The sequence below is a fragment of the Hydractinia symbiolongicarpus genome, chromosome 1, assembly GCF_029227915.1.
Source record: "Hydractinia symbiolongicarpus strain clone_291-10 chromosome 1, HSymV2.1, whole genome shotgun sequence".
NCBI lineage: Eukaryota > Metazoa > Cnidaria > Hydrozoa > Anthoathecata > Hydractiniidae > Hydractinia > Hydractinia symbiolongicarpus.
The window spans coordinates 12611859-12623601 of record NC_079875.1 but is presented as its reverse complement, the minus strand read 5'-3'; the positions used below and the strand labels follow the sequence as shown (position 1 = coordinate 12623601).

At 33.7% G+C, this 11743-nt stretch overlaps 1 protein-coding gene across 2 annotated transcripts; it reads right to left on the bottom strand.

Annotated features, from left to right (window-relative positions):
- Positions 1-3528: 3528 nt before the first annotated feature.
- LOC130639916 (uncharacterized) lies at positions 3529-11406 on the bottom strand. 2 transcript variants are annotated; one of them, XM_057447111.1, is made up of 4 exons: positions 11076-11406; positions 8357-8804; positions 7286-7750; positions 3529-7066 (listed from the first exon to the last, which is right to left on the bottom strand). In XM_057447111.1, the coding sequence occupies exons 1-4, from the start codon at positions 11133-11135 to the stop codon at positions 4227-4229; spliced, it is 3813 nt and encodes a 1270-aa protein (XP_057303094.1). In that variant the 5' UTR covers positions 11136-11406; the 3' UTR covers positions 3529-4226. The 2 variants fall into 2 exon arrangements, with proteins under 2 accessions (XP_057303094.1, XP_057303095.1); XM_057447112.1 differs by lacking the exon at positions 11076-11406 and adding an exon at positions 10226-10415.
- Between the last annotated feature and the right edge of the window lie 337 nt (positions 11407-11743).

Below are 11743 nucleotides of genomic sequence, written 5' to 3'. Positions count from 1 at the left end.
ATTCAGTTATCAATTGCAATATGACTCATCACGCACGAATAATAGATCTATTTTGGAAATTTTCGTTATAAGAGAGCGTAATTTTAGAAAACGATAGTTTGTAATAGCAGTTTTAGAAGAGTGATTTCAACTTTAAAAAAAAGGGGAATTTATTCCCAACATATTACGTTTTGTTTCATTTTCTGTTTTCATGAAAGAATCAGTGCTGTTTTTGACATCATAGAAATGAGAAGTGAAACTTATAAAGTGGTGATATAAAACAAAGCATTTTAAATAGTTAACACTTTGTTTACAAAAGACCACGTTGGTAGCAATTTACACAAGTAAATAAATTAATTAAATAAATCTTCTTATACGTTTTACGTTATATCAAGCGCAGGTGCAAATTACATTTCAAAACAACAATAAAGAAGAACAGGCTTTTGAAATGGATCAGTTGAATTTAAAAACAAGTGAAGTGAGACGAAAACGAAGCGGGAGAAATAAAACTTCGAATTTACTACAAGAAAACAAGATGAAAATCTTTGGAAAGAAAATATCTTTTGGTTGGAAATTGAGAAACTTTTTAAAGCCAAATAGTTATGATAAGAAGCAGGATTTGATAAATAATGAAGAAATTGAGAGTGAAGAGTTAACAAAAGATGAAAAACAAACATTTTTACAGTGTCTTTTCAGTTTTAAAAGTCACAAGAGGCAGAACTTAGAGGAACAAGAAATAACAGATGTGCCTCGGGGCGAAATGACCGAAAGTAACACAGCAAGGGAAGATAAATTTGGTGGGAGTAGCGACTGCAAAAGAGACGACAACGACTTTAAACATGCAGAAGAATATAAAGTATCATCAAACGAAGCTGGAGAAAGAAACAGTAAAAACCACAAAATTAGTAATGACATTCTAAAAGACGAAACAATGACTGAAGATGACGTATTTATCAAATCTAACCAATCACCGGCCATTACTGAATCACATGAGTTATGTTTTAGACTCGATAATAAAATTGAAAGTCTGGAAGAAAATCAAGAGAGTTCTAAAGCTCAGTGTTCAAAAAATGAGATTTCCAGAGATAGCCCAACTCAATCCGGAGGATTAATTATCGGATTTTTTCGCAAGATATTGAGTTCAAAAAAATATAAAAAGAAACTGAGTGTAGATGTTCCAACGAAAGATAATGGTACGAAGCAAACGGCTTCGAGTAGTTTCAATGCAGAAGAGGATAAAAAAGGATTAACAGAAAGTATATCAAGATCATCTTCACTCTCCCTATCATTGAGTGAAAATATGATGGACCTAACGAGTTTAATAGATTTCGCAGATGGCGTTTTGCTATTAGACACCGCAGCTGATAAGAAAAGCGGTAAGGAGAATTTAGACATCGATAATTTCCAAAATAACTTTTTTCGCGGATGTGAAACGAGCAGTATGTGTCATATTAGCAGCGAAAGTGAAGAAATTACCGAAACTTTTGCCGAAGATAAAACAACGGACGAATGTTTCACTATAGACGAGGCTAATGATAACAAGCGACAAACGAACAAAACAGAGATTTACATAGTAGATGAACACAAGGATGCGAACGAATGTTTGGAAGGTTCTGAATACGAAAATACAGAGTTAGAAGTTAACAGATCAAGTGAAAGCAAGATTGTGTGCGAAAATGAGAATTACAATGGTGAATCTTTACATTTGGAAGAGGACTAAAGGCTTACAGCGTATAATGTTGTAGACGGAGGGCCGTTACCGCCTACGGACCCCGTAACGCTCCCTGGAACACGCCCCCCTCCATATATTTTGTCAATCATGGTTATTATGGAAAAGTTACTTACGCAGAGGATGCGTTTTTACCCAAGGAAGGAGGTTTAAATCTTAAAATCCCTACGCTCAACCCGGTTTTCTTAAAACCTGGGTTTCAGCATAGGAATTGCGTGACTGCAAAAAAAATAAACTTATAAAAATATTTTGTTTCCTGTGTGTCGAATTTTGACATAAAACAATTTTATTTAAAGTATTCCACATCTGTATTTTTATACTAATGTTATGTCAACATAAATATACCACTTGATTACATTTCGCAAAATTTGTCTGCGTGAGAATTACTAAAAAGATAAATTTGCGAATATATAACTTAATTTATTATTAGATTAATCTGTATTTAAAAACGGCAAGATATTTTCGTTTTTCTTCACTTGTTTTTTCTCTGGGTAAGATTCACGAATTTAATTCTCCACAAAAAGCTTAAAATTGTTTACTCACGAAAAAAATTCGGTTCAGTCAAACTGCTAAGTCACTCATTATGCATGAAATAATGTGAAAAAAGAGAAAAATAAATTAAATTAAAGTTAATTGAAGTTTTGATTATTAATTTAAAAACATGTTTATACAAAAAAATAGTAGCCAACACAAAATTTCAGAGGCTTTTGAAATTAAAAAAGGATTACTTTTGAATTTTATTTATACACCTCATAATCACATGACAAGAGCAAGCTTTACTGACACATGTGAAATTTCCCCAAAATTGTACAAATTATATTGAAATTACAGCGGAATCTCGCTGTCTTGAACTCGCAGGAGACTAAAAAATTTGTTCGAGATAAATAAAGTTCGAGATAAAGAAAGGAAAATACCTTACGCGGACCACAAAGGGACCGAGACTTAAGTTCGAGATAGAGAGAAGTTCGAGATTAGTGGAGATATAGAGATTCCACAATAATATTTAACGACAAGTTATACTTTGTTCAACTGATTCTTATTAACACGAGTGAAAGTTTTGAATTAAAATTATATAATTATATCTCAGGTTTTCTTTAAAACCTTAAGGAAAAATTTAGATTTATTTAGAGGTATGTTGAAATAGGTGTGGCTTATCAATTTTAGCGATTTTTTTTTTTTTTTTTCAATTTGGCGTGGATTGAAATAAAATTTGTCTCTATACGAAACTTATTTCCTCCCTTTAAAGGACTGTTAGAGTGATTTAAACCAAATTCTGGTTTCCAAATCTTCTTTAGCACTTCATTGGACCATTTAATTAGGCCAAACTAAAGCAGTAGAAAATGAAAAATGGCACTGCACTTTATATGAGTAGCTACGTTCAATGTTAGCGAGTGATGACTTACTCAAAAACGAAATAAGAAAAGAACAATTTGTTTTGAAAGCCACAGCATTACATATTAACGAAATTTTATTTAGGTAAAATAAAGAAAGGAAAATACCTTACGCGGACCACAAAGGGACCGAGACTTAAGTTCGATGTCCTAAACGCTGCTACAAAGTGAGTATAAAGTTTTAATGAATGGCTCGAATTACTCGAATGGCTCGAACAAAATCAAAACAATTTTCTTTTTTTCTATTTTTTCAACTTTTTTTAACAAGGTGTCTCTGTTGCTGATTCGTGATGTCTTTTGTTGCAGAAAACGCATATTGAGAGAAAGTCTTTGTTTATTAAAAATTTAAACTTTTAGAATTTGTTGATACCTGAAATGCGCTCCCTTTACATTGCCTCCATTAGAGACAAGAAACATTAAAAACGACAATTACTATAAAATCCTTTTTTAATTTTTATCAAACATTTTATCGTACATATTTACTTGTTTCTTAATATTAACATAGTGTTTATATCAAATAAATTAGATTAAAAGGCTTGTTAGAAAAAGGACTATCCAACATAAGACTTGGTTTTTGTGAGAAAAAGAGGCGGTGTGATTACCTACTGACTTCATAAAGACATGACTTCCTTAGTGCATAAATAAATCTCCTGAAAATCCGGAATAATATACATTAAGTACTGGCTACATAAATAACAATTACAAATATATATAAACAATAAGAGAAATTAATAAAATGCTTAACATATTTCGTGTTATTTTTTTACACCAATCACCTGTAAAAGACTTTTCTACTAGTACTAATATTTCTTTTTCTAGTCCCTTAAATTTATTGAGAAGAAGTTACCATTCAAGTTATTTCTGATTTTTTTCCTCGTGTATTTTAATCTAAACTTTTCCCCCTAAAAAGTATAAGAACATACGATGATTCTATACATTTTCATATCCACACAGACTTAAAATTTACCACGTTCAAATCAGAAAAAAATAAACCCAAAAACGTACACGAAGGGGTGACGATGCGATCAAGACGGAAAAAAATAAGAAATATAACATGAATATTAATTCAATATACTATAGTTACTACAAATTATTCTCCCATAATCCTCTTGTCCCTTTCACAGTCTCTAATGTTCAGTGCTTCTTCGATACGAATCACGCGATTTCATTCTGGACCGATACCAATCCTCCACCTTTTCGTCATTGTATTGGTTGTAATGATGAGCTCGAGAGTTGAATCTTGCTGTATACCAATTTATTCTCTCGTCTTCTTCATACTGGTTAAATGTTTCGCGTTGTTTACCCCAGTATAAGTACCATGAGTAAGGAATTGCTTTCTCGTCGTCATCTTCAACTTCAAGAGAAGAAGCATTGTGCTGGTGTGCATCTTGAACTCTCTGAGGCGCAGATGGGCGTAACGGTAGAGAGAATTCATCCTCATTAGTGCGTTGTTGGGGCGTTGGGGGTTGTTCTGAAACATATATACTTTGTGGGCCTGATGGTTTAGGGTGATTTCTTTGTAAAAATTTACCCTCTTGCATAGAGTAGGTACCGTACCACACTGCTGGTGACTCGGAACTTTGTCGTTGCTTTTGGGCGCTCAAGCGCTTTGGAAGTGTTGTTTTTTCAGGCGTTTTAATGATGGATTCTTGAAGATATTGTTCTGCTACATCTAATGATGGTTGACGTGTGATTGTTGGTTCTTGTGGCATACCTAATCTTTTCGGTGGAACAGGTTTACCAGGAGCATCTTCTTTCCGGTCATAAAAATGCGCCATGTTAAATACAGATCGAGAAGACGTCATAGGAATCCTCCATGATTTTTCCTCGTCATACTTCTTCTTCTTCTTTCTCTCCCTCTTCATTTTCTTTTCGGTTTTTGGCCTTCTTTGATTTTCAGCTGCGTTTACTTTATGCAATATAGCATTGTACATATACACTAGCTGATTGTATTTCTCTTTCCAATCCTTCGTCCTTTCTGTCAACATTTGATACTTTGTCTTGTAATACGCCACTCTATACGTTAGTTTGGTCTTTTTTTCCCTGAATTTATCCTTTGCTTGAGTTAATTTTTGATATTCATTTTTTAGGTGTGATTTTACTAGCTGTTTTGCTTTGTAAACCTTTATTTTAAACTCTTCTTTTTGCTTCCTTAGTTTCATCTTCAAATCCTCAATCTTATATTTGGTGTTTAACTTTTCTTCAAATTTCCATTCTTGGAACTTTTTTTTCTCTGCCTTCATCTTATCTTTTAACTCGTTCATGGCGGTTTCATACTCATTCAATTTTTCATTATCTTTAGATTTACCATGTCCCTCACTTGGTTTTGCTGCGGTCATATTTTCTTCATTTTTGCTCTTGACAGCACTAGACATTTTGTTTTCAACTTCCATTATAACGTCTTTGATCTTTCTATCCGTTTGCCATTTATACAGATCAAACTTAAAGCTTAATTCGGCAAGTTTACTTTTGTACCACGTCTCACTTTCGTCTGCATCTTTCACTTCATCATTCTTTTGATAGTCATCAGCATTTTGTTGGTTCAAATGAGACGCAGGCATGTCAAGTTTAGTAATTGTTTTTAATTTTCCATTGACTAATTCCACATAGACGTCTGCTAATTCGCAAGGAAATCGAGTGTACCCTCTTTCATAACCTTCTTCAATGATTTCTTCGTAAACATCCTCTCCGCATTTATAGAGAGTCTTGAGACTTTCTTGTTTAATCACAGAGCATTTTAAACAAACGTGGTCACGTTTCGCATTTCTCCATCTGTTTTCAAATGATTTAAATGCTGCATCAGGACAGATTTTATTATCGTTTGTGCCTAGACGGCATTCAGGCATTTCCAGTTTGGTAATGGTCCTTGACTTTTCATTGACTAGTTCCACATAAATATCACCAAGTACACAAGGGAATCGCACGTTCTCCCTTTCAAAGCCTTCGTCAATTGCTTCTTCATAAACCTCCTGTCCACATTTGTAAAGCGTTTTGAGGCCTTTTCGAGCTATCACAGAACATTCCACACATACATCATTCAATTTTGCTGCCTCAGGTTTTGGAAATTCAGGATTGATCTCATTTTTCCATCTACTTTGGAATGATTTAAATGATGCATCAGGACAATATTGATTATCGTCAATAACCTGTTCATCTTTTTTGACTGAATTGATCATATTACCAATTTTAAAGATCTTTCGAAAACGATTAACATTTTCCAGTGTAGTTTGTTCTTTAGAATTTCCAGCTTTTATCTTCCATTGACTTTTTAATTTGCTCCATACGTTATTTACATGGTCTGATATTTTTTCGACAGGTTTTGAGAATAATGGAAGGTTTGATGTTATGTTAAAATCAGGAAGAACGTTTGAAAATAAGGTAAGGCAAGAGGAAAATGAAAAGGTCAAGTTCTTCATTGATTTTCCGATTTTTGCACACTTTCGAAGGTTTGATAATTTCAAGGATGTATACTTCTTCTGCCAGTATATCACCTTTTCCTTCTCCTGTTGCAACTGATCTTTCAAATCAGCAATTGCACTGCCATTATCAACAGGTGACAAATTGAAAATGTCTTGAATAATGACATCAACGTCATCTGCGTATTTTGACATGTCCATGGCGCCATTCATCATTACCCTGATTGGTCTAGCCTTATCAGTGGCCGCCTTTTTCACTTGTTTTTTCCAGTACATTGTCATTTGTTTCTGAAGATGGTATCGTTCTTTTAAATCTTCCAAAGATGTTTTTAAGGCTCCATGTTCTTGTTCCAATGTGTAATACGACGCAAGAAGATCCCGTACACTATTTTTCATCGTTTGAGAAGATCGTATGTTAGTAATATTAAGCTTGTTGATTTTCTTGCTCAAGAACAGGAAGATTTCAGGAGGGAGGTCTTTACTGCTTTGTGTCGAAGACGAGGGGACGTTATCTTTCTCTCCTCCGTTGCTGACAAACATTGAGGCACAGCCTATAAGAGAATAGTCATTATTATAAAAACAATCACTTACGTTTTGTGGAAGATTTTGTTTAACAAAAAAGAACCACACATTATAATTTCCCAAAGGATAAAAGAAACAATCTGTGAACATAAATCCTATAACTGATGTGATGAAATTCCTTTCCTCTCTTAAATCTTTAACTTTAATGTGACGTATGTTTCCACATAGAACGAAAATTTAAGGCTTACCGCTTCCTACGCAAACACCAGTGGCTACACACAGACAAAAGACGATGACAAGGGTTGATGTTTTCATTAAAAAGAACTGATTCTTCTTTTCTTTTTTGTCAAACAATGACGTGAAATCCTTCTCGTCTTCATGTTCTTCGTATCCTTCAAAGAGAACTTTGATATCGTATTGTTCTTCTTCATTTTTAACCTCAAAAAGAGTTTTAATGCCCAAATCTTCTTCAGCATCTTCTTGGTTGTCAAATAGGCTTTTGATTCCAAGATCGCTTTTTTCTTTTACTTCTTTTCCTTTTTCCTTTTCTTTTCCTTTCTCTTTTCCTTCTTTCTTTTTTCCTCTCTCTGTTCCTCTCTCTGTTCCTCTCTCTTTTACTTTTGTTCTCTTTTCTTTTTCTTTTTCTTCTTCAAACTCCTCATTGAACAACATGTCAAAGCCAAAGTTATCTTCAATCGTCTTGTTTTTTTTAGCTAGAAAATGATTTGACTTTTTAATACAAATATGTAATCTCGATTACCCAAATTATTTGAACATTCACTAGACGTTACACGAGACGGGAAAAAAAGAGAAGGAGATAATAAACAAAAAGTTGGAGGGTTCAAATCGTTCGCCTTGGTTATTCTTTTCCTTATTCATCATTTCCTGTTGCTACTTTTTAATACTTTGTCAGGTAAGGTTTTCGAGACTGAAGAATACAGAGCTTTATAATTTTGCCAAATTCTACTTAAATGTCCCAAATCCTATGGAAAGTTACGAAATTCTAATTACTTAAATATATATGTATACAGGCTTACCCGAAATACCACAACCTCGTTTTTGCCTTTTTGACATTCGGAGGCGGGCGGCTAAGCGGCCCTTAGACAACAAACCCTTGGGCCGAGGATGGTACTACCACAATAAATTATAAACAAAAGTTTGGCTTTTGTATACACCTATGATCCCAGGGCTTCTCATAACACTATGGTAAAAATCAATTGGAAGAAGAGTTTCACACTGTTTAATAGTTGTGTTGAAATGGGTCTGTCTCAAAAATTTCAAGGAAAAGGCGAAATTGTCAACAAATTTTAAAACCTTACCTTTACTCTTATGTTGAAAGTAATTTTCATTCGCAAATACAATCTCTAACGATTCGTCCTCCGCTGCGGTGGTAGCGACAGATTTGGACAACACTTCTATATCCGAATCATCTTCGTCATCACTCTCCATCGTTGCTTTCCAGTGTTTAATCTCTTCCTCACAGTTCTCATTTGACTTGATAAGAAATTCATTGTTTGACGTGTTTTTCTGCAACATTTGCGAATACAAATGCTGTTCCGGACGTTGCTGTAACACTTCTATATCTGAATCGGTTTTAATTGGTTGGGTATTTCCGAATAAGAAATAGTTTTCGTGTATTTCCAACTCGTTTTCGTCCAGCGAACGAATTTTTTGCTGCGGTATAACCTCATACTCGCTCTGAGTTACGACATCTCTACTTGGAACTACCTCAAAGTCATCAGAAGATGACGTGGCCGTACTTGAACTCTAAACACAAGACAATAGCTAGTACAAATCTTTTAGTTTATCTCGAGAATTCTCTAGAACTCTTATTTGATTTACCACTATTAAAAGACAGTTGCAACCTCGTTCCCAAGGCTTTTTGTCTTTTTTTATTAAATCAGAAGTGTATTATACAACAGAATGCAGCATCGGCAAGAGACAAAAAAACGAAGTTAATCCCAGGATTTTGGCTGCGAGGTGACGATGCAATTTTACTTTCTTTACGCAAACAGTAAAGATTAAAACAACTATAATTGTTTTGTTTTGTTTTAGATAGAAGGCGTTCTTCTTTCTTATTAATCCGTACATAGCAAATTTGAGATGCGTATGCAAGCAGTTGGAAGCCGTTCTTTACTATTTTTGATCCAATAAATACCGCGGAGTTTTCTGCAGATTCTAAATGTTGGAATTTTGTGTGCGGGAAAGAAAATTTGTGAAGTAAAAAACATTATATAAAAAGCACAAATAATATTCCTAACGTGAATATTCCTATCTTAATCTTATGCCTTCTTTACTGTCTTCATCACCTGTTAAATCACTTTAAATAACGTTGCATTTCAGTTTTACAATTCTTTCCCGATGAGGGCGGTACTAGATTATACAATTCTTCGCTGCTTGTGTAGAGTTTATTGAAGACGGCTAAATGCGATATACGACGACAAAAAGTTGCAATTTTAACACATGTTATTCAACCTTAAAGTTGGATTTTTGTTGTTCGGTGTCCGCTTTTCGACTTAATTGACGATAATGTGGCGTAGCGAAAAAAAATATAATAAAAAATATATCTAATATTTAACGTTTTAACTTGCAGCTCTCTTCACTCTTTGATCCTGCTAGTTCATATTTATTTTTTAATATTTTGTTTGTTTATCATTGTTAGTTCTTTTTTAATTTTTATCCATAGATGTTTAATCAAATCGTCTTTTCACTTAAGCGGTAGCTACACGTGGCAAAAACCATTCGCAAAGAAAATATCAAACCCCTGGATATGTTTTTATTAGCAGCAGGTCTAAAAGAGCTATTACACTAGTACTGAAATTTTGCTTCGGATAGAAAACGGTTACCATCCAAGAAGTGAATAAATTATTATTAAAAATGTAAAAAATATTTTTTTCTTTTTTTGAACATAGTTTTCTCCATTATTTTACGTACAGTTTCCAAGTAGGAACGGAAAGCTCGAAGTCGTTAGGGATTCCAACTAACAGGTCCTATAACGATGCTCTATTTTTTTTCCTGCAAATCAGATGACACAAATCAGATGACGGTCAGTAAATGGCTGCAAAGAGGTGGACAACGTTACATTAGAAGTGCGTAGCAGCGGGCAATCTCTGCTTGCAAGGGGTTCCCACTGCACCACCATCTCTACATTCAATAGTCAAGATAATTGAGATCTCGTAATAACTTACCTTTTTCTTCTTAGAAGTCCTTTGTTTCTGTTTTCTCGATTTCCCCATGTTTTTAAAATAAAGGCTACACAAAGGTCGAACCACCTCGCTCTGATAACGTTTGCAACTGAACTATTTTTTTTTATCAAGCTCATAAAACTTTAAGGCTGCAAATAGTGTTAAAATATTTATGAGTAGATAGAATTCACTATAAAATTCGGACTACATTTTAACTTTTTAAAATATGGTTGTTTTTATTATTAATATGTTATGAATATACAATATGGAAGTTGCGTTGAATGACTAAACTTTGTATACTTAATTTATGGTTTTTGTTGGTATCAAACGAGAATATTTAAAAGTTGATGAGCAACTATACATCGAACTGAAACAGATACGAAGTAAAATTTTGAATTATTCATTCAGTTATTTGAATGTGAAAAATTTAAAAACAGTGCTACCAGAACATAAGAAAACCTATCTTTGTTTTTCTGTTCAGTTCAAACGTTACGCACAAAGGAATTAACTAAAATAGAAAAGTGGTCATTGTAATTGAAAACTTTTTTAATCCAATTTATTATTTTGCCATAAAAAGCACTCCTGAAGTTTTGTGGTATCAGTGGCTAAAACACTTTAGTATCTTAATTTTTTTCAAAACGATAGCTGACTATTATAAACCTTGAATATACTATGACTACGAAGAGACACGTGCCAGAACTTTAAACGCCCTGTTTGCACAATCTTTCATGCCCAAATTAGTTTATTAATATTATATTTTCCAGCACCAGTACCTTGGCGACGAATCTAATTAAAATTTGATACGTATAACCTGAACATTTTTGCAACAAATTGAAAAGAAAACAGTGTCTACCTCAGAATCATCATTATCGATGCTATCAACAAAGGTCCATGCCTTCTCCTTTCCCTTCATCGTCTCACCTAAATATGCGTTCTTCCGGCCAACTCATACATCAAAGTCTTGCACAGAAATATAATACAGCATATATAAAAAACGTATGGTGTATTTTTCTGTTATGATCGATATATTTATTACCAAGTATAAACTTTTCTTTTCAATTGCTTGCAATGTTTGTTATAGTTTTGCAGCATTCTTTTCATAAGTTTTAATTCAGCTTGTTTTTTAACTTTTTTAAGTTTGTTTTGATCACGTGATAAAGCGTAGTGAACGCAGCACTCCACCACGGTGCTTCTTATGGTTTGTGTCGACAGCATTTTGTCGTGCAAAGTTTTTCTGCTAGCGCCCTGGTATTCCACATTAAGAATATGCAATAAAGGTGAACAGAAAATTATATCTTCACTTTTTGGTAAACCAAAGAGAAATAAAGAACAAAAGCCTTGTACCACGTGTGGTATATATACACAAAAATATATATGAAAAGTATGTTCATTGTAAACTGTAGTTAGTATATACAAAGAAATTTAATTCCTTTAACAAGCACGAAAGACCTGCAAATAATTAGTTTACAAGCTAAAATTGACATTGATAATCAGCTATGTCTATCTTGTTCAAGTGGTCTG